The sequence below is a fragment of the Eutrigla gurnardus genome (assembly GCF_963514095.1).
Source record: "Eutrigla gurnardus genome assembly, chromosome: 23".
Lineage (NCBI taxonomy): Eukaryota > Metazoa > Chordata > Actinopteri > Perciformes > Triglidae > Eutrigla > Eutrigla gurnardus.
Genome location: NC_139934.1, coordinates 19516085 through 19539838, shown reverse-complemented (window position 1 = coordinate 19539838; position 23754 = coordinate 19516085). Strand labels below are relative to the sequence as shown.

General features: G+C 44.3%; 1 protein-coding gene across 2 annotated transcripts in view; it reads right to left on the bottom strand.

Annotated features, from left to right (window-relative positions):
- sorcs2 (sortilin-related VPS10 domain containing receptor 2) overlaps positions 1–23754 on the bottom strand; it is a 521993-nt gene that overhangs the window by 103889 nt on the left and 394350 nt on the right. For both annotated transcript variants that reach the window (XM_084003700.1, XM_084003701.1), the window contains exons 12-16: positions 18135–18211; positions 17783–17874; positions 15836–15943; positions 4350–4470; positions 4124–4257 (exon numbers count right to left, since the gene is read on the bottom strand). In XM_084003700.1, coding sequence (XP_083859826.1) covers positions 4124–4257; positions 4350–4470; positions 15836–15943; positions 17783–17874; positions 18135–18211 — 532 coding nt within the window. The remainder of the gene's footprint in view (positions 1–4123; positions 4258–4349; positions 4471–15835; positions 15944–17782; positions 17875–18134; positions 18212–23754) is intronic.

Genomic DNA, 23754 nt, shown 5'->3' with positions numbered 1-23754 from the left:
CTCTCCCAGGTAGAACGCCTTCGACGACGACGTCTTGGGTTGCGCGGTTACTGCGGTCAGGCCGGCCATCTTCTCGCCCTCTGTCCGCACCTGCCAAAAGATCCGGCTCACCAGCCACAGGAGGGGCACTGGTGAGCCATACCTCCGTCCCCTCCTCCCCACCTTGTCGCCTCCAGCTCAAAGGTACTGTGTCTTGGTGTCAAGTTTCGGTCCCTCTGCAAGTCTTAGTGGATTCTGGTGCTGATGACAATTTTATTGACTCTGGCCTTGTCTCCCAGTTTAACCTTCCCTCAGAACTCTTACCTTCTGCTAAGGAAGTTATGCAGTATCACCGCACTGCCCCCCTGTCGCTGCTCCTCTCCGGTAACCACCGCAAATCCATCTCCTTTTTTATCATTTCCTCACCTACCACCCCCCTAGTGTTAGGTCTCCCCTGGTTGAGTCTACATAATCCCCACATTGACTGGTCTTCCTCTGCCATCACCAACTGGAGCCTTTTTTGTCACTCCCACTTCTCCGCTATACCGGCCATCGTCTCACATATACCCAGGGGCTGATCTACCGGGGTGGCATAGGGTGGCAAATGCCACCCTAAAAGAAAGCCTTGCCACCCCTGCTGCCACCCCAGTTTGCAGCAACGAATTCAAAGAAAAGTTATGTCCAATTTGACGTTTACGAGCGCGAATTTCCAATGTCCGACTGCAGTGAATGCAGCACGAGATTACGTCAGAGCAGCAAGATGCTGCTTTGTTTAGAAAAATTGAGTGGCGTGATTCGCGAAGCAAGGGAAGGTGCGTGTCCACAGGCAGCGGTGTTTCCCCGCATCCCATTCATTGTCTATGTGAAAAGCCGTGCAATGCATTCTGGTAGTGTAGCGGCGAATGTCGAGAGACGGCGCGCGAGTTGGCCGCTTCTCATTTGCATAAAGTTGAAGTCGAATCTACTTTATGCTAATCAGAGGCGCCGGGCTCGACTCGCCGCCTCGGGAATGCTCGCGAAAATCTTCTAAACTGAATGTTGTCGATCTAAAATAAAGACAGATTCAGCAACTGCATAGCTTATTTCTCGCTTAAAATGTTTTCAGAAACACCTTTAGGTGAACTATTTTCGTAAAATAAGAGAAAGTTTCCAAACGAGCCATGTTGGTCTGCGTGAACTCCAGAGCAGAGAGGACAGCTGTGAAAGCGATTGTCCAATCAGGTGCAGCCATGAAGTGTGTTTGAAGTAGAGCGCCTGTCAATCATCCTCTAGTGGTGATTGACAGGCGCCCACCAAGCGTGCAATACTGGGAAGCGGCGCGTCCACTCGCGTTTAAAATCGCCCCTGTGGACACGTACCTGGAGCCAGGAGTCGCAAGGAAAGGAGGCACGGGAGGAAAGAGCTTAAAAACTGATTAACTATCTATCACAAAATTAAATAATAATGAAAGCACAGTGCTAGTATAGTTGCGATGCTGATTTGAGATGATAAAAATCAGGTTGAAGAACGTTATTTCGCTAACTATACATGTAATGTTAGCTAGGTCTGACGTTAGTTCTGTGTAAAGTAGGCTAAGAAAGCTAATATTGATTCAACGTCTGTCAAGGAAAACATTGTACTAAAGTTACTTTGAATCTTACAGAAATGAAGAGGAAAGGTAGCATATTTAGTTTTTTCTCACCAAAGAAAAAAGAGAGAAAAATAGAAAATGATCTGAGCAAGGTAGACGGAGGAGATGAGGTGGAAGGAGAGAGAAAAGAGGTGGAAGGAAAGAGAGAAGAGGTGGAAGGAGAGAGAGAAGATGAATACGAGGTGGAAGGAGAGAGAGAATGGCAACAGAAAGGTGACAGAGATAGAATACAAGGCCAAGGCGACCAGGGACAGGAGGAGGTGGGAGAACACCACAGCGGTCAAGATATGGAGGAGGGAGAGCATAAATGTAATGTAAATGGCAGCCCTTATGTAGTGTAGCTGTTTTTCAGGCTCTGGTAAATGATGTCCTGCGGGACATGTTAAATAAGTTTGTGTTTGTGTACCTGGATGACATTTAGATTTTTTCCCACTCCCTTGAGGACCATGTTCAGCAGGTCAGACTGGTGCTGCGCAGTTTGGAGGTTGACGCCTCGGACACGGGAGTGGGAGCCGTCCTCTCACAGCGCTCTGCCTCCGACCAGAAGCTACACCCGTGTGCTTTTTTCTCCAGCGGAGAGAAATTATGATGTGGGGAACCGTGAGCTTCTGGCGGTCGTGCTGGCCCTCCAGGAATGGAGGCATCTGCTGGAGGGAGCCACCTTTCCTTTTATTGTCTGGACTGATCATAAGAACCTCTCCTATCTCCGCTCTGCCTGCAGGTTGAACTCTCGCCAGGCCCGGTGGGCGTTGTTCCTGGGCTGGTTCAACTTCAACCTAACCTACCGGCCCGGCTCCAGGAACACTAAGCCGGACGCCTTGTCTCGGCAGTTTGACATTCTGGAGGAGAAGCCATGTGGGGAGACCATCTTGCCCTCATGTGTGGTTGGAGCCGCCAGGTGGGAGATTGAGAGGTTGGTCCAGGAGGCCCGAGGGGACCATCCGGATCCTGACGACTGCCCACCCGGGCGGTTGTTTGTGCCACCGCCAGCCAGGTCTCCGGTCCTCCAGTGGGGAAACGCCTCCAAGGTAGCATGCCACCCTGGTTTCCACCGCACCCTCACCCTCTTACTGCAGCGTTTCTGGTGGCCCACTATGTCTGCTGACACCAGAGAGTTTGTCGCTGCCTGCTCTGTCTGCGCCCGCAGTAAGGCCTCTCACCGCCCTCCTGCTGGGTCCCTTCGCCCCCTTCCCGTTCCTCACAGACCTTGGTCCCACATCGCGGTGGATTTCGTTACGGGCCTGCCTCCATCTGAAGGTAACACCACCATTTTGACTATAGTTGACCGTTTTTCTAAGGCTGTGCATTTCGTCCCCCTTCCTCAGCCCTGGAGACCGCCAACCTGCTCATCCACCATCCACCGGATTCCTGCGCCTGACTACCAGCCCAGACAGAGGGTTTGGTTGTCCTCTCGGGACCTTCCCCTGCAGACAGAATCCCGGAAACTGGCTCCCAGATACATTGGCCCTTTTGAGATTGACCGAGTGGTATCCTTTCAAGTTTCCCTTCTGAAGCCAGTGTCCACCAGCCCCCTGTCCCCCCTGGCCGGAATCCCTCCACCCCCCCGGATCATCGATGACTTTCCTGCCTTCACTGTCCGGCGGCTGCTGGATGTGCGGAGGCGGGGCCGTGGTTATCAGTACCTGGTGGATTGGGAGGGGTATGGTCCAGAGGCGCGCTCATGGATCAAGCCTTCTCTCATCCTGGACCCTAGCCTACTCAGAGACTTTTACGCTCGGTTCCCGGAGAAGCCTGGTAGACCGCCAGGTGGCGTTCCTTGAGGGGGGGGGGGGGGGGGGGGGGTACTGTGAGGGTTACACACATAACCCTGTAATTGCTGTTTGTGTTTTCCCCGCCTCCTTTTTCCTTCTTCCCCTCTGCAGGGCTGGGGCAGGCGGGGCTGACGAGGCACACTTGCGTCCACTCATCTCATCACCATCTTCCATAAAGCCTCTGGTCCGCACACTGCTCCGGTGCCAGATAATTCTGTCTCATCGGTAGTGCTGACATACTTACCCACACAGTCCAGTATCCGTACTGGCCAAAGATGCCGTCTGTAAAGATGAGTGTTCCGGAGTCTCTAATTTCCTGTTGCTGTTTCCTGTTAATCTTATTTCATCCATCTTATTTTCCAACATTTGGGCATTAGCTTGCAGCAGGCTGGAAAGTGGATCCAATCACCTGACTTACTTTTCCGGTGTTGATAAGTGTATTTTTGTCATAAATAAAGCTGCTGGTTTCCGCATCTGCATTGCCATGATACAATACACGTGCAATGATTTAGAGCATTATATGATTTTGATAGACTGAGCTTTTTCCATGGTGACGGTATGAATTTATCTATGCAATTGAATTGTGCATATTTTAATACAAAGTTTGTTTTATTTTTCATCTTTGTATACCTTTTTCATGAAAAATTCATAAATGTTCTCATCTATCTAATATGATTAAATGCTGATGTTTTCTTTTATTACTCATTCTGTTGCTTGTACTCTACATCTGTGGAGTGCTCACCAGTTGAAGTCTTTCTCTGTGCATTGACAGGGTTTGGTGATGAGAGCTGACGTGTAGCTTTTTCCTTTGATACAGAACGCTGTGTCCTTCCTTTTCCTGAAATTCCGCTCCTGGCCCATAATGCACTTTTCTCCCTGAGGATGATGATGGAGAAATGACAATTCTGTTTCAAACAGCACATAGGTACTGTCATTATAAGTGTACTGTATTTGTGTGTGTGCATTACCTGCAGGTCTGTGAGCTGCCAGATCTCGTAGTCAGACTGAGTACACTGATGGGGGAATGACTGCCTGAAGTCCACTTTGACCAACTCCCAGTCAGATCTGTAGCTGATGTGGCCAAACACACTGCAAACACACAAACCACACATAATTCATGTTATATTCCTCCACATGTGTGGACAGCTCTAAACAATTACACAAATGACATGTCTAATCTTTATCAAATGTAGTTTATACAGTTTATCAGACTAATCTGATGCAAACAGCATGCATTTGAATGATTAAGCTCCTTGCCCTATCTCTGACGGTGAGCGTTGTACACCATTATTTTGGTCACTACGTTAGCTATTTACCATCGGTCAGATTTGAAACGTAAATGAGTCAATTGAAAGCTATGCCTTCCAGCTCAGAGAGATAAAAATGTTATAAACACACACAAAAGTGCCAAACACTCAACATCTTATGTTTTCCATCTTTTCACATATTCAAATGGATAAAACTACGTAAAGTTTGTAATCAGGACAGTAACCCATGCATCGAAGTAAGTTTACCGTTCCTTTACATGCTACAGACTTCTTAGACTTCTTAGAAACCTTGGTTCAGTTCTCGGCCCCCTCTTTTTTCCTTTCTTTTTTTATTCTAATTTGGCTCTGTAATTCATGTACATAGTTATCAACCACAGGTATGCAAAGTACACTCAACTTATTCTGTATTTTCTCCAGTTAGATAGTCACTTGCAACTCCACAATGACAAGCCCAAGCTGCTCTTCCTTCCAGGAAAATAAACTCTAGTCTGGGATCTCTCCCTGTTCCTGGTTTTGACTAAAAGGAACCTGGATATGATTTCCTATTCTTCACTGCTAACATCCCTGCAGACTCATTCTCTACATGCCTCATCCAGAAAGTGGCACAGGTTCTGAACCTCTTTCCAAAGCTCACCAAAACTACTCCAACTTGCTCTTGGCTGGTGTGCCTGCATGTGCTATCCGACCTCTGCAGCTCAAAAAGAATGCAGCAGCTTGGCTTTTCTTCAACTTACCCAGGTTCTCCCACACTGACCTTTCTTGTGCACCCTGCACAAACTTCCAGTAGCTGCTGGAATCCAATTCAAGACACTGGTACTTATTAATTGTAATAAATGACTATACACGCCAGCCTGTCCACTACGCTCCACTACAGCTAGTTGGTTTGCTTTGATGTATGTATGTGCATTTGCTTTATCTGTCAAAGCACTTTGTTTGCTGCAATACAAATAAAGTTAATTTTTATATTATTATTACTTCACCTCGCTACAAAGGGGGCCTGGCTACCACATTCAAGATTCAAGACTGTTTGCTGTACTGGCTCTACAATGCTGAAACAAGCTCACCATTGCCATCAGGACAGCAGAGACTCACACATCATCTTTAAAAAATCGTATTCTTATTTTCATTGAACTGTTACACCTGCCAGCAAGTCAAACAGACTCCAACTTACTTAATTAAAGTTTAATTGAAGCAATTGCAGATGTCCTGTAAATGATGATACAAAACAGGAATTAAGTGTGAAACATTTTGTTGCAGACGGTTGAAAAAAATGCACATATCACAAACAATGCTTAACTCTCATTGTTCATTATGTCTGGAGGGAAGTGATTTGTAGGAGACATGATGTCAGGAGAGTGACAGCAGTAAGGACTCAATGCAATAAAGTATAACATCTTTTTATGGAATTATGGAAGGTAATGCAGCTTATTTTAGCACATCTACAAAAAGCATAAATCTAATTGATGAAGTTGTAAAAAATTACAGGTAGCTGCTAACACATGGAACTCAAACTCAAGGGTTGTTCAGACCAACATGTTCTACCATGCAGAGCTTTGTGAGCTGTTCCACCTTTTTCAAGAAAACCCAAATGGTTGGAATAAAGAGACACTAAGAATGGGTCCGGGATTCAAACCCAAACTACTTCTAACAGCATACAGTGGGATTTCCATAGAGAGGCACATTGTCCCGTGTTACTCAGACCAAGATGATGGACATAGACACGGACACTATGAAAGCCTTGAGCATCCAACACCAGCTGTCTGACTCATTTAATGAGCATGGTGGTCACCTGACTAAGATGGCCAGATGAATGAGGAAGAGCACTACTAACTGCCATCACAGCACTATGAGGTGGTCCAAATTAAGAGTGATGTATGTGCTACCCTGTACAGCCATATCATAATTCTGTAAACTGACTTAAGAGAAGAAATAGAGACGGTGTTACGCCCCAGACTTGGGTAGCCCTTTGGGGCGAACAACAATCCATCACTAACCCCATCAGTCACAAAAAGACACTGTTTAAAACAGTCTAATCAACAGCTGATTTAATAACATGCGAATATATGACAACATGACAACAATCCTCAGCTAAGAGGCAGCGAGACCAGCAGTGTCTGCATCAGATGCATTTACATTTAGGGCACTTAGCAGACGCTGTTCTCAGATAAGTACATTTGTCGACAGAAAGAAACCATGACATATCATTTCCGATAAAGTAAGAGCAAAACAAATAGTTCATATTTTTTCCTTTTGGGGGGGGGGGGGGGGCGGGGGTTGTGGAAGTGAGTCATGCTATGCAGAGTCGAGGTGAAGTCTGAACAGGTGAGTCTTGAGTCTTTTGTGGAAGAATTGTGCCTTAGACAACAATATTTGGATTTAACCTTGCATTCCCAGAACTGTACATTAGTGGCACAGTCGTAGGATACTCTCCCTCAATGGATGGCGTCTTTAAGTCACTGTGATGTTATTTTGTTCATTGTAAGTATCTGAACTAAATTTGAATTTTAAGATTTGTACTTGAATTTAAGATTGATTCGAAAAATTCTGGTTAAAGGGTGCACCTGAGATAAAATTGAGACATTAATGTTTTTGGGTTACATTGATGATATATTGTGATACTTAATATTTTCTGTATTACTAAAGCTGTAAACTTTAAGCATTTCCATTTCATTAAAGTATCTTCTAATTCTGATCAGTCCAGTAATGTGCTTAACGGAACACTACATCAACATTAACTACATGATAACTGCTTTTGATAACCATTGTTCAAACCACTACAATACTTTCTGCAATTCAGGCTAACAGATATCAGATATCACTGAGTGACATCTGTAGGGGGGAGGGCTTATCTGAATGAGATGCAAATGAGCACCATTGTGTTTCCTTTCTCACCAGGTGAGGTGAGGTGAGGTGAGATTTGCAAATCTTTCAGGCCAGTTTTCTCAGTGAACAGTTTTCAGAGAAGCATACATTCAAATGGCCACAACTTCAGATTTCCATATGTTAGACATCATTGGAAAGCGTTAGAAACTACATTTTCAGAATCTGTGAATAACTCAAAATGTTCCTGGTTTTGCCGTGGCTGGTCACATATATTCGAACATATTCAAATTTCTGGTTGCGCATTAGGCACATCAATAACGGGTCAAATTAATACAACGAGACATAACTACTTGTATAGGTAATTTATTTAAGTTTAAACATATTTAACAACATATTACTGTCACAAAAATAAGTAAAGAACTAATGGCCAAGACCGCAGACCTTGGCCTCTCGCTCTCTCTCGCGCGCGCGCTCTCTCTCTCTCCTTCACGCGCTCTCTCTCTCTCTCTCTCCCACCCCCCCTCTCTCTCCCTCTCTCTCTCTCTGCGCATAGCGGTTTAAATGAACGACAACAATAAACAAGTTGCTGAGTGCTGATCTTGTTTTGTGCAAGCAATTTAAGGTTGTGTTGAGTTGTGTGTTTCTCCGTAAATAAAATCATACAAAAGCCTAATATTTTCTTCATTGAGTGATGCAGGTCTGTTACACAAATCTATGTACGGGTAGTTTAAAATAATTCTGCACTTAATATTCCATGTTTAAATTTTATATCCAATTGTGTGGCCCTTCACTTACTTTAACGGAGTCAGTATGGCACACTGGAAAATCCTGGAGATCAGGATTCAGCTCTGGTAATCCAATCCTCCCTTGAATCCAGATAAAAGGCTGGATTTGGGTATTTCAAAACTTAAGGCAGAGATCTGGATCAACTTGATACCAAAATTTCAGGATCATTTGGATCCCACCTCAGAGTAGTGATGGGCAAAGGGAAGCTTTGAAACAGTTCGAAGCAATGTTTCAGTCTGTGTTGAAGCCTTGAAGCGAATATGAAATCTGACTCTACAGTGGCATCTAGTGGCCACTTATGTGAACTACATCTTCTGGCCAAAGAAAACTCCTAATTATGTGCCACTATGAAATGAGCCGGTCTTAGGTTTCCTCAATTTAAGTAGAATACAGGTTGAATTAAAGAAACATTATTAAAAATAAATAAATGACACATTGTTATATACAATACAATAATCAAAGATTTTTATTCAAAAATAATATTTGTTCAGCTCTTTTTGAGCTGAGTCTGTTTCTTTTTTTGGATAACACTTCCCCTGCTTTTGAAAAAATCCTTTCACAGGGTACACTTGTTGCAGGGACACTTAAAAATGTCTTAGTCAGTTGGTACAAATTAGGGAAGACAGCACGTCGCTCTTGCCAGTATTTCAAAGGATCTGCCCATCTTGGAATAGCCGTTTCGAAACATAGAGGCGTTCTTTCAATCACTGAACTACAGTCACGTGACATGGGCATTTCAGAACCGCTTTTCGGCACAACGTTTCGAAACGTTTCGATCCGGGACTTCAGAGAAGCGCCGACACGCCCGTTTCGGAAGTCACATCACTACCTCAGAGGTGGATTTGACTTGGATTGACAATGTCTCAGCTCCACTTCTCCTAGATATTGTTACTCAAGATGTTCATTACACTTAATCTAAATTGTCAGTGCATTACTTGAAACAAATTGGAGTAATTTAAGAACATTTAAGGTGTAGCAAAAGTGTTTGGCTATATGTTTGTGTACAAACTGATTACTTTACTTAACCAAATCAGATGTTATTTTGCTTTAAATTACCACAATTTTGTTTAGTGAGAGCCTTCTACATAAAGGGAGACAAATTAGGATGGAAAAATGTATCTAATTGTGTCACTGATCAAGCTATTGTACATGAAAATAATGCAACTACAATTTCAAACACTTTCCAGCACTTTATTCAAAATCCAACAATTTATCACTGCAATTGAAGCATTTTCAGCACTCATACAGACCCTGTCCCACAGTGTGGAGTCGGTATGAGTGTTTTTAATGCCATGCTAACTAGAACGATTGACTTGCGCTAGCCATAGCACAAGTGAACTCGGCAACTAGAAGAACTGAATGAAATTTCTTGAAAACTTCTCCAGACGTCTCAAACACACCGGCTGAGTTAGAAAATAGGTCTTATGTCCAAAATTCCGAACTATCCCTTTAATAGCTGAGTGGGCTCTGAAAATAGAAGAAAGGGAAGGAGTAAGAGTAATATCTTTGTCTTCATTGGGAATCCACAATAGTCACAGAAATCGTGTGCATGATGATAACAGCATGATTTTCCCAGCATTACTGTAGCATTCTGACACTTCTGAATGAACTGCATAATTCATACACAACACACATACACATGTAATGTTAGGTTTCCAGAGCACTGTAGCAGTCTGGTCTGTACACACAAGCCTATTTTTTATTTTTTATTTTTTTACATGTAGCCTATTTTAAGTCTGCTGTGTTGCCAATGACGTTACACTAATAAACTCCAAACAGGTTGATGTTAGTTTAAACAGTTATGGTATAATGTATGTCAGATTAATTACCTTGTAAATCAAACCATGGACCGCAAAATTCGTAAACAAAGCCAGCTACCGCTAGCCCGCTAGCTGCTTAACACGCAAGTCAATGGAGCCGAGTTAACTACCGTTAGCACGGCCGCGGCTCAATTAGAGATCGCTACAGCCTGGTTTTAAGTACATGACAATTCATATAGTTAGCTAGCACGATATGTTGGTTGGCGTTCATATGGTCCTTAAACCGCTAAACATTAGACGACGGTAAACTTACATTTTTGACGTGAAAGTCGTGCTCCCAGCTGCTCCTTCCGTGAAGTAGTCCGCCATGTTTCAGATCCAGAGGCAGAGACTTGAGATTTGGTAATCCGTATCCAGCCAGGTCGGGATCACAGTGATCCACCCGGCCAGTGTTTTGAAATACTCAGATAAAGTCAGCAGGATCACCTTGATCCATAACTGAGAAATGGAGGATTTCATTATCTGGATTATTCTGATCCAGATTACAAATTTTGAAATACTGGGCCCTGGTGTTTTCTGGATTACTGTTTGTGAGTTCTGTTTTTCTGTGGATTATCTTGTTCCCTTTTATGTATATAGTGTTTTTGCCCTTGTTTTTGGACGTTTTTTGTTAGCTTATTATTTAAATAAACATTTTTATCTGGCCTTGGTTCCATACCTCCTTGATTCTTAGTATACCCATGACAGAACAACCGAGGCCGTAAAATGGACCCAGCGGATCATGTTTCCTTAGGAAAAGATATCATTAAAGCAACCTATACTCTCGAATGCCTCCGGGGAGAGTATGGGCATGCTGTGAGCAAGGAAGACAGGGCTTTGGCCCTGATGGAGGCACGGAGGGAGAGTTGCTCCAAGCCATGGGTGTGGTGCTCATTGCCCGCCTGGGCCAAGGACTTTCAGGCTACCCCTGTCAAGCAACCTCCTAGCTCCAGCCATGACCCATTCCTGGGAACTTGCCTGGCACAGGGAGGGCCCAGGAACATCCAGTTGACTAGCCACCACTTAGCTAGCTTGCGACCCTCTAACGCCTACTTCACGCATCCTGCCAGGGGTCTGCTTGTCGCCAGTTCCTGTGTTGGCGGTGCCTTTGCCGTCAACTGTTCCTTCATCAGCAGAGCCTCTGCCGTCTTCAGTTCCTGGGTTGCCGGAGCCTCAGCTGTCTCCTGTGCCTGCACCGGCGGAGCCTGATCCATCTCCAGTTCCTGCACCGGTGGTGCCTCAGCAAGCCTCGCCGGAGTCTCAGCACCCTGCAGTCCCAGCCTCACCGGAGTCTCAGCAGCCTGCAGTTCCTGCCTTGTCGGAGTCTCAGCAGCCTGCAGTCCCTGCCCGGCCTCCTGCGCTGCCCGGCCCGCTTGGTTGCCCTCCTGCCCGGCCTCGCCCTCCTGCCCTGCCTCCTGAGCGGTCCCGTCCACCTGGTCACCCTCCTGCCCGGCCTCCCGAGCAGTCCCATCTGCCTGGTCACCCATCTGCCTGGTCACCCTCCGGTCTCCCTTTTTATCTTTTTATCTGCACTTGGGTCCATACCCCCTTGATTCTTAGTATACCCATGACAAAGTCAGTTCTTTGAACTAAGTTAATTCACTGAGCGGGTAGAATCGGGTGTCGGCAGCAAATGAGTCGGTTGTTATTGAAATATAGTTTTCCTTTCGCCATCCGTCCCAGTGGTTGCAAATGCTTACCAGCTTGGCAGCAGGAAGTCCGTCTGTTCTATGGTGTTTAACATGAGTCTCCTGGTCCACTAGCACCTCTACTGGCTATATAGACTACTGCAAACCGAAGTTACAGTCTCACGAACCGCTGCTTATGACTCACTCGCGGACCGAGAGCCACGGCGGGGAATCAGACCGAAACAACAACCGGTCCAATGAACCATCTCGACTCAGTACTCCTTTGCCGACCAAATGCTGCAGTGACTCAGATCATAATAAGAACTGGTCGCTTCTGCCATTTCAAGTTTAAATGCAGTTAATAAAGCGGCTTAAATGACTGTTATACATAAGTCAACTTTATATGTATAGCACATTTAAAAACAACAGGAGTTTTACCAAACATTTTTTCTATCTACCAAAGGGAGGCCCTGCAGAAAAAGTTTGGGAACCACTGCTCTAGAGTATAACATTTATAATTATGGAGCTGCTAATAATGTAGGTATGTTACTGGGTCACTGTATTACTACAGATCAGCACACACAAGTCGTTCCCTGGGTTAACTGTGAAACGTTTGGTTGTATTTCATCTTCATTGGTGGGTAAAGAATCTGATAGCAGTTTAACCCTGTGGATTGGGGGGGTGGGGGGGGACACATGGTTGGTTCCTCCCTCCTCAATCTCCCCACAGGAGACAAGAGAGATGAAATACTGTGACACAATGTCTACTTTTGCAGTTTGTGCAAGGTGTCTACTGCTTGTCTTTTGACCTCCTCAGGGTTAGTCCATAGCTTTACCCATTTCAGTTGCATAATACCTGGGTTTGTTTGGGCCCCCAACTTCTCTGTTGTGGCAGCTAAGATAATAAAGTTATTGGGCTGCAGCAACTGTACTTTGGCTGGTTAGGATCAGCTGCTCCATCAACACTCAAAATAATGTCATCTAGACATAAATCCAGCAGTGAAATCGTTTTCTGTACCATAGACAGACTATGGTTTGTACACATACATTAACTGTATGCACATAGTTTAGTCTGGTTCCTGTGAGATACTATGAGATACTATCGTAGAGCTCTGGGTAACCACAAATGGATACCCCCCCCCCCCCCCCCCCCCCCTTAATTTCAGAATCAGCAATGTCTGGACAAGAGGAGGAGAATCTCAAAGCTGATTGGCTGTTGTGACACAACCACATGTTAATGTCTTGCTCAAGGTAAAATATTTCAAGTTTCATGTTTGGTGTGAATACAGTATTAAACTGTGGCATTGGCATGCCAATAATGGCCAGATTGGCCAGCAACACTTACATCTTCAGTCGGTTGGAGAAAAGTAAATGGACCTTCATTTATATAGCACTTTCTAGTCACACATTCATACACTGATTGGGGGGCTGTTCGGGCTATTCGGGGTGGCTGTGGCTTAGAGGTAGAGCAAGTCATCCGTCAACCAGAAGATTGGCGGTTCGAATCCCGGCTCCTCCAGTCTGCATGCCGAAGTGTCCTTGGGCAAGATACTGAACCCCCGATGCTGCGCCATCGGCATGTGAATGTGTATGATGTGTTAGATCCTGATGTGCAGGCAGCTCCTCTGCCATCAGTGTATGAATGTGTGTGTGAACGGGTAAATGTGACTGAATGTAGTATGTGAAGCGCCTTGAGTAGCTAGTTAGCTGGAAAAGGTGCTATATAAATGCAGGTCCATTGCAGAGGACATCAGTGCACGTCAGGATCTAACTTTCATACAGTTTATGGGGGCAATTTGGGGTTCAGTATCTTGCCCAAGGACACTTTGGCATGCAGACTGGAGGAGCTGGGATTCAAACCACAGATTGGATGACAGCTCCTTCTACCTCTGAGCCACAGCTACCTCAATTATAGTCCACTGCCTGTGCTTATAGAAATATGGTTAAAACATTGTATGCTTCAGGGGTCTATACTATGTGACCCTCTGACGAAACACATCAGGCACAAGCAGAGAATGGGTGGTATGAAAGTAGGATGTTTAATTTGTGATTCCACAGATATTTCTCTCAATACACTATATTGTCATTTAAACTCATCAAGGAAGCATCGATGTGGAAGGGTTTCTGTTGAGATTCAATGTGTTGGGACCTAACCGTTAGGACTACAGAATGCGGCCTACAAAGCCTACACAATGCGGCCAGACAATGGGACAAAGGAGATAAAAAACTACAACCACCATTTTAGTGTCACCTCCACCTGGTCACGAGATCTGACGTCACACAGCTGGCGCTCTATTGGATGGCCACTGCATGGGACTCCAGGGGGTCCCCCGGACCAGCCGTGAGCTATAAATCCCGCGGCCACCAGAAAACTTCCTCTCTCCAAAGTAACTCGCGTTACGCCAGGAGGTGAAGATTACGTCTGCAGCGTTTCCCTTTGTCCTAGGCCGCAGTCTTTCCCCCAAACTCGCTGGACGAGCAACAGACTGTTTTACCCCTCTTTTTCTCTACTCGTTTTATTTTTCTTTTGTTTATCATTTTGGATCCCGAGGAGACCACCGCGACAGCGCGACTCTCCCGTTCCCCGTGGTAAGAAGAAAAACTTTCTTCGTCCCAGCTGCCAGCAGAACGGATAACTCGACCCGTCTTTGTCTGAAATCAGCTGACTAAATCGCCGAGCCCCGCGATTTATCGATTCCCTGCAGAAGGAAGAATAACTAACGGTTTTCTTCAACCAATTGGATCCGGCGCTGAACGAGCGCCCCACGAACTACTGTCCGTTGCCGGCGTCAAGGAACGCCATCGCCGCACGGGACGAAACCCTCACATCGACGCATCTCACATCGACAAAAGTAAGAGGCTATTTGTCTGGGCAGAAGCAGAGATTCGATAGTGTAGGACATGCTTGTAATTCTTGTTAATGTGTTTTAAGTTCTGATCGCGGACCGCCGAGTCCGTTTGTTCATGTGCTGCTGTATGTGAATGCTGATCGTGTACCCACGCAGCTGGGTTGATTTCTGTAACAGTGTTTTTGACTAACCTCCGCCATATTCGTGAGCTCAGAAAGCCTCTACTATCAGTTAAAAGACCGGTCTCGCGGAATAAACGCCAGTTCATTCACGCGAGCCCGTGTGATAGTGGCACGGCTTCTGGGCCTCGGAATATCGCTCGCGCATTTTCTCTCTCTTTGTTTGTGTCCCGCTAACACACACACACATACACGCCGCACACACGTGTCCTAAGCCAGCTGTTCCCGGCGGACGCTAGGGACATAGCTACATCTGGTGGCTACATACGGCTATCTCTCTCTCTCTCTCTCTCTCTCGCTACTCCATCGGACGCCAGTGGCTCCGCCCCTGAACGCTGCGAGGAATAGTTCCATCTGGTGGCCGCCCATAGCCATCTCTCCCTCTCTCTCTCTCTCTCAACACGCACGCACACGCACGCACACACACGCACGCACACACATACGCACACATACACTCCACGTGTGTCTCTCCCTTTGTTTAAGCTTAGCTTTGTGTGTTAGGTAGTTAGGTAATAAGGCTTTGTTAATTGCAGTGTTATTGATTGTGATCATTATTACTGATTTTAATAAATCTTATTATGTTATAACTAGCGGTCTCTTGTGCTTGTTGTGTATATGTCACTGGATAACAGCAGGTTGTGAAGGCTAGTGCTTGAATTTCACGCCCTTCTTAATTGTTTGATTGTTTTTATGCTTCCATGCCAATGATCACGATGATTGGCATGTGAGTATAAAACCTTTATATTGAGACTGAATACAGTTTTAGGTTATCTTTTCCCTGATCCCAGGGTGGTGCCCCGTTTATTCATGATTATATCATGATAATATATTAAATATAATTATTAATACCGATAATCATATTGATATTGATATGAAAAAATGATTACAAATACGACGAAAAACACAAAAAACACGTATTTAAACATCTTACAGTTAAGGCAACTTCATCAAATTTGGCCAACAGTTAACTAACTGTTGATAACCAAATCTGCTCCTGCTACAACCCCAACAAATGTATTCAGACCATTCGCGATTGATTCAGCTGAACCTTTATACTTTGATTTCATTATTCCAACATAAATACAAGTTTTACCATTGTGATTTTAATTGTGATTTTACTCACGTCATAACCAGGGTCTCGTCTCCTGGCTCACTCAGGAGTCCATCGACAAACACAGAGGTGCTGGTGAAGTTGTGAACAGTCCACGTCCTCCCTTCATCAATACTAAACCTGTAGAGAAAAAGGCAGTATTCACAATCAACAAAATGATAAAAGGTTCTTCAGATGGAGCCATAATTGTTTCCGAAAACAGCTTTACAATACACTTAGTAATAACTAGGCCTCTTTTACAAAGACTACACTTTACAGAAGTTGTACAGCCCGATGGCTTAGGCAGGAATGAAATCCTGTATCACACCTTCGCAAAGTGTTGTTGAATTAGTCTGTTGCTGAATATATATTTGAGTCTTTTGTGGAGGGGCGGAAAGTAATGTCCAAAGTTTGGACATTATTCTGTCCTCCGCCAACTCCTCCAGAGTGGCGAGCTGGATGCCCCCCCCATCCCACCCCACAGTTGAACTAGTTAGGTAGTTAAATCAAGTATGAGCAGTAAGGAAAATAAACCTTTACCATGCTCTTTATTTTCCTCGTAATCATTTTATGGTATTTACTCTTATGATACGATAATGTATCTTGAACCATATGTAATCGTATATTTACTCATATATTACTGGATTTAACCTTTAAAGGTCATATTGACAACATTTTTATTTAAACAAATATTTAAAAAAAATAATACATCCACAGAGCTTTTAGAAATGTACAGGATCAAAGTATCACTTCTCGTGAAAAATGTCTTTGATTGTGAATTAATCATTTTAAAAAATGTTTTCGGTCTGTAATTTATGTTGTTTTCCTCTGTGTACATGTGTGACATGTGGCTGCGGCTTCTGACAAGGCTTGTGAGCCAATAGAATAATGACGTTGGTATCACGTGGCATCTCTTCATAGTCAGGGGTCAAGAGTCTTTGTGGTTAGTGTGGAAAAATGGCTGAGTTTGATGGTAAGCGTGCAGCATTTCTGTGCTGAATGGACGTTTGAGAGGTAAGACGCAGTGAGACCATTTAAGGATTTAAAAACAAATAAAATAATCTTAAAAGGAATTCTAAAGTGCACAGGCAGCCAGTGGAGGGAGCCCAGAATAGGAGTGGTGTGCTCTCTCCTCCATGTTCCAGTTAAAAGGCGAGCAGCTGCATTTTGTACCAACTGGAGACGTGAGAGTGAGGATTGGCTGACTCCAAGATAAAGAGCATTACAGTTGTCCAGCCGAGATGTACTGAAGGCATGGACTACTGTTACAAAGCGCTCAGTTGAGAGGATGGGTTTCACCTTTGCTAGTTTTCTTTGATGAAAAAGGGTGCTCTTTGCCACTGCACTAATTTGCCGATCCAATTTAAAATCACTGTCCATCTTAAAACCCATATTTGTAACGGTTGCTGTACCAAGGGGCCCAAGGTGGGGAACTACAGCAGCCGCTGGGGCCAAAAACCATTACTTCTGTCTTCTTCTGATTTAAATCAGAATCAGAATCAGTATCAGAATTCCTTTATTGTCCCTCAACGGGGAAATTTGTTTGCCACAGCAGCCAAAGGATTAATGTCATCAAGACATAATAGAAGTGGCTTAATTGACGGGGCATCATGTTTCCTTCGTGGTACATAAATCTGAATGTCATCCGCATAACAGTGGAAAGATACCGTGCTTTCTAAGAAGGGAAAACCCACGGAAACAATCGTGTCCACACCTCACCAGACAAATATCCAGTCATAATCCTGTTTGCAATGTTTGTTCTGATTATATAACCATACTATATATTGATATATTGATTGATTGACTGCAAAAGGACTGTAAAGGATTATCTATGAATACTGTTCAATTCTAGAAAAAACAATGTCAAATCAAAGGTAAGATGTGATTTAAAAAAGCATAATATAATGGGCCTGCCCAGCTAACGGTGTTATAGTATGAAGGATTGCTAGTGATATGGTAACATGTTAACAGTAATCTTACTTGAGTATCTTCAATGGAATAGATGTGTCCTTGATGGCAACAATGACCCCACCGTGGTCCAGGTACAGAATGTGATGCTCCTCCTCAAAAATCTTAAACGAAGTAACACAAAAGGTTATTTGAAATTGAAATGTTATTACTAATATATTACCTAAGTCACACACCCAAAATGGTACAACTTATACAGTGGTGTACAGTTTTGAGTAAAATCAAACTGGATAGATACAATTATTTATTTATTTCCTCAGATCACGTAACTTTTATGAGAGCAGAGGGGAAGCGTAGAGAAGGTTACGATGTTATGGAAACACTAAAGAGGAAGTTAAGAGAGGGGAAAAAAGGAGGGCAGTACCTGTCTCCACGTCCTTCCACAGTCTGAGGAGATGTACATCTCTTCTTTATATTCTATTAGCTTTGAGCCAAGGTTACCTGTAGGAAAGATGAGGAATTGAAGATTTCATCAGGCAGACAGTCTCATATGAAGCATGCAACAATACTAGAGAGAGAGAGGGGAGAACATATAGAGAATAGATGTAAGGATTTACCTGTTATGACCCTTTTTTATTGCTTTATTTATGTACTTTTTAACAATTTACCAAATGGGACGAACAAGCCTTGGCAAATGTTATAAACTGAACAATTGGCAAATTTAGCTAAGATATAACAGACAAAGATCTTTAAATAATAATAATAATAACTTGGATTTATATAGCGCCTTAATAAATCATATATTAAGCCATAATTATGGAATAATACGTTTAAACCTGATTTCGGACCAATGACATGTTTCTGGAGTAGGATTGTACAACTGTCCCATATTAACAGGGATGTCACATATTTTGGGCTAAATTGGTTTGTCCAACACAGGACCTCCTTTATTCCATATTAAATCTTCTACTCTACTCCCATCAGGTAAAAACAGGTTTAAAAACAGCACAAAAAAGAGCACAAGGTTTACAAAAATGCTTTTTTTAAAAGAGGTTTTCAGGCCCCTCTTAAAGGTGTCAATGTTTTGTGGAGCCCTCAGGTGATCTGGGAGGGAATTCCACAGGCTGTGGGAACCCTGGCCTAGGTGGGGTACACGGGGGTTGGAACAGAACACCAGTGACACAGTTGGTAACGGTGCACAACAAAACTTTATTTAAGGTGGGGAGACGGGGGTGGGGCCAAAGTCCAATATAATTCTTCCCAGTCGGGGGTACTCCATTCTCACTGTGAGGGGTCCTACTTCCGACAGGCCTCGTGCCGCTGGAGAAGGGGTGAGAGGTGAAAAGAGAATTAGTTTGAATTTTCCACTTCCTTACATCGGTGGGTGAGTCCAAAACTTCCTGGATTTCTCCGCTCTCCGAAGCTCCCTCCACTTTCCTCCTGTGCTGGAGTCCTCGGGCCCCCTGGGGCTGGGGAGAAACTTTGCTTTATACAGAGGGTGACGTGATTAGTGGAATGGTGATCGCCTGTGTCCTACTGCCAGGTCCAGAGCAGCAGTGAATGATAGTACTCATTATCAATTATCTCAGCCAGCCTCAGTCTGTGGGCAAACGGTTGCCGGGACACCTCACATATCCCTCCCCCCCAGCTCCTTGCTAGGGCAGGGAGCGGCTGTCCAGAGGCACTAATCCCGCCGGGAGAGGGCATTTGCATTCTTCTGATCCTTCCCCGCCCAATAAAATGGAAATCCTGTGCTTCCAGGAACCATCGTGTCATCCTGGAATTTCTTTCTTTATTCACACACATCCACTGGAGGGGAGCATGGTCAGTGACTAGAGTGAACTTTCTACCCAAGAGTTAGTACTTCAGCTTCGATAGCGCCCACTTAATGGCCAGACATTCTTTTTCAACCTAGCATAATTCATATTTAAGTAACATAAGGCTTATGAATGTAACTGGGTGCTCCTCTCTAAGGGGTGTCGGAAGTCAGGTGTCACTAAGAGCGGCTCAGTGCATAGGGCGTGGCTGTTGAAGGCCTCTTCCGCCTCCTCTGTCCACTTCGCCAGCCGGGGAAGCCTGTTTGGGGTCAAGTCGTGTAATGGTGTGGCAAGGGTAGTTTGGTATGAACTGTCGGTATTAGCCAACCAGGCCTACAAAGGTTTCTTGGTCGTAGGGTGAGGCCAGGCAGCTATACTATCTATCTTCTGAGGCTGGGGTTTCATACTCCCCCGGCCAATTGTGAATCCCAGGTACTCTGCTTCCTCCAGCCCCAGGCTGCATTTCTTTGGATTCGCAGTCAATCCTGCCTTTCGCAAGGCCTCCAACACAGTCCCCAACTGTTTTAGGTGGGTTGTCCAGTTTTGACTGTGGACCACAATGTCATCCAGGCAAGCGGCTGCGTAGTCTCTGTGAGGCCTCAGGGCTTTGTCCATCAGTCGCTGGAAGGTTTGAGATGCTCCATGGACTCCAACCGGCAGGACACGGTACTGATAGAGAACATCCGGTGTTGAAAACTCTGTCTTCTCCTTGGCTCTGTCTGTGAGGGGTACCTTCCAATATCCCTCGGTCAGATCCAGGGTGCTGATTAATCTGGCTGGACCGAGCCTTTCAATTAGGTTGTTGACCCGTGGCATGGGGTAGGTGTCGAAGAGGGAGACCCCACTTACTTTGCGGAAATCATTGCAGAACCTTGGGGTCCCATCTGGCTTGGGGACCAGGACGATAGGACTGGACCAGGCACTGTTGGATTCTTCCAGCACCCCTAGCTCCAGCATCTTCTTCACCTCTTCCCTGACAGTGGTCCACCGAGCCTCTGGAATGCGGTAGGGGCATTGTCTGATAGTCCTTCCTGGTTCGGTGATTATATCGTGAGCTACGACATCTGTCGGTCCAGGTAGGTCGGAGAAGACATCCATGTTCTGGTTCACCAGCTCACGGAGCTGTTGCGTCTGACTCGGGGAAAGCTGTGGCCCCATGTTGTGGCCCCCAAGCCCAAGAAATGCTGTAACTCCTTTTTTGTTAGGTTGAGGATACTTGGCCACTGCCATAACTTTAGCCTGGACTGCTCTCGCAAACTCGCACTTGGCCAGATTTATGGTAAGCTGTGCTTTAGCCAACCTCTCAAATAGTGCACGGATGTGCTGCAGGTGAGAATGTCATGTATCACTAAAAATCACCAGGTTGTCCAAATAGACTTAACAACACTCCAAACCGGCCACCACACCGTTCATCAGACCAGATCATCAGACAGTGGCAGCTGCCAATAACCCTGAATTACGAAAAAAAAAGAAAAACGAATTTAGCCGACCCAACCTGATCTATAAAATCATCCATTTGTGGTAACGGAAAGGAATCTACTTTTGTGACAGAATTCACTTTCCTCAGATCTGTACAGAATCACTGCATGTTATCTGTTTCTGGCACCAAAATGCAGGGAGAGGCCCGCAGCAATGTCAGTTTTGAGCATTTACTTAATCTCTGAATGCAAATACTTGCGCCTCTTCGGTGACATGCGATTAAACCTCTGTTTAATCGGCTGCTCATCTCCGACATCGATGTCATGTTCCTGCCCTACTGGTCAAGAAGGAATATCACCAAACAAACATGGAAATTCTATCTTGCATCAGCACCCTTTTAAAATAAAAAGAGGAACAGCCGAGGGAAGCCCACTCTCCCCACTTTTATTTGCTTTGCCTATAGAACCACTGGCAATTGCTATCCAACAAACAAAACAACAAAATCCAAATATTAGAGGAACAACATTAGGGACTTAAGAGCAAAACATTCTTTTGTATGTGGATGATATTCTCGGACCCTAACAGATCTGAATACCTCAGTACCAGCTCTGATCAAATGTATCAAATAATTTGGATTGATATCTGGGTACAAAGTTAACTTTGAAAAATAATGCCTTTGGTCGAGAACAGATGCTCTGAGCCTGATTTTGTTAAAATATTTCACTGAGCTCTGGCAGGATTTAGTTACCTAGGAATTAAAGTTGCACCAAAAGTTAATCAACTGTATGCTGAAAATGTTAACCCCTGAAAATATGGTGAGATGTAACAATTTGCCTATATTCTTCCACGGCAGAATTAACCTTATCAAGAAGATGCCTTATCCCTAAAATGATTTATCCTGTGTCTATGCTATTTGTAATCTTAAAAATAAATGATATCAGAGATATTAGTGAAGTAATGTGAGACTTGGGCAGGCAGAAAGCCCAAAATAAAATGGAAACCCTCCAACTCACTAAGGAACAAGATGGGTGGTGTTTACCCAAGATTAAAAATTATGTATTGTTAATACATGCCAGAATATTTTACTCATGGGTAGCTGAGCAGACAGGACTGCCAGGGCTTGAAATGGAAACAATGATGTGTAAACCATTCTCTCCTGTAAATCTATTGGACAAAATAGTGTGTGAATCACCAATTTTAGCAAAGGATAATGCACTAATAATTAACATAGTTAAGACATGAAGTAGCTTGAGGAAACATTTTAAGGCATGTAACCCACTAAATGTTCTCACAATTTAGATGGATAATCTGGATTTATCAGTAGAGGAGGCAGGACCAAATTTCAAGACAAGGCGAAAAGCAGGAATAAAAAGGGTGTGTGATCTCTTTGATATTGGAAGTTTGAAATAATGAGTCCTTAGGAGCTCAGTACAATATACCTATCTAGGATTTCTAGAAATACCTACAAGTCAGGCACTATGTACACAAGATGATGAACACTCTTGAGATCTCAGATGACTCCCACCTATTAAATATTTTTTTTCTGGATCACAAAAATATGAATATTTTGTAACAAAGTTTTACAATGAGTTACAAAAGTTGAACTCGGAAAAATTGGCATCACTGAAAACAGTTTTGTGTCCACTACTTAAAGTGGCAAAAGACCAAGAAAAATGGGAGGAAAAGCTGCTGCTGCCCTCCAGAATATCTATATGTAATACATACACTCACTGGCCACTTTATTAGATACACCTGTCCAACTGCTTTTTAACGCAAATTTCTAATCAGCCAATCACATGACAGCAACTCAATGCATTAAGGCATCAGAATGGGGAAGAAAGGTGATTTAAGTGACTTTGAACGTGGCATGGTTGTTGGTGCCAGACAGGCTGGTCTGAGTTTTTCAGAAACTGCTGATCTACTGGGATTTTCACGCACAACCATCTCTAGGGTTTACAGAGAATGGTCCGAAAAAGAGAAAATATCCAGTGAGCGGCAGTTCTGTGGGCGCAAATGCCTTGTTCATGTCAGAGGTCAGAGGAGAATGGCCAGACTGGTTTCGAGCTGATAGAAAGGCAACAGTAACTCAAATAACCACTCGTTACAACCGAGGTATGCAGAAGAGCATTTCTGAACGCACAACACGTCGAACCTTGAATCAGATGGGCAACAGCAGCAGAAGACCACACTGGGTGCCACTCCTGTCAGCAAAGAACAGGAAACTGAGGCTACAATTCGCACAGGCTCACCAAAATTGGACAATAGAAGATTGGAAAAAACGTTGCCTGGTCTGATGAGTCTCGATTTCTGCTGTGACATTTGGATGGTAGGGTCAGAATTTGGCATCGACAACATGAAAGCATGGATCCACACTTTGGGCCCATTAGTCTCATTAGTGAGCATCGTGTCAACGCCACAGCCTACCTGAGTATTGTTGCTGACCATGTCCATCCCTTTATGACCACAGTGAGTGTACCCATCTTCTGATGGCTACTTCCAGCAGGATAACGCGCCATGTCATAAAGCGCAAATCATCTCAGACTGGTTTCTTGAACATGACAATGAGTTCACTGTACTCAAATGGCCTCCACAGTCACCAGATCTCAATCCAATAGAGCACCTTTGGGATGTGGTGGAACGGGAGATTTGCATGATGGATGTGCAGCCGACAAATCTGCAGCAACTGCGTGATGCTATCATGTCAATATGGACCAAACTCTCTGAGGAATGTTTCCAGTACCTTGTTGAATCTATGCCACGAAGGATTAAGGCAGTTCTGAAGGCAAAAGGGGGTCCAACATGGTACTA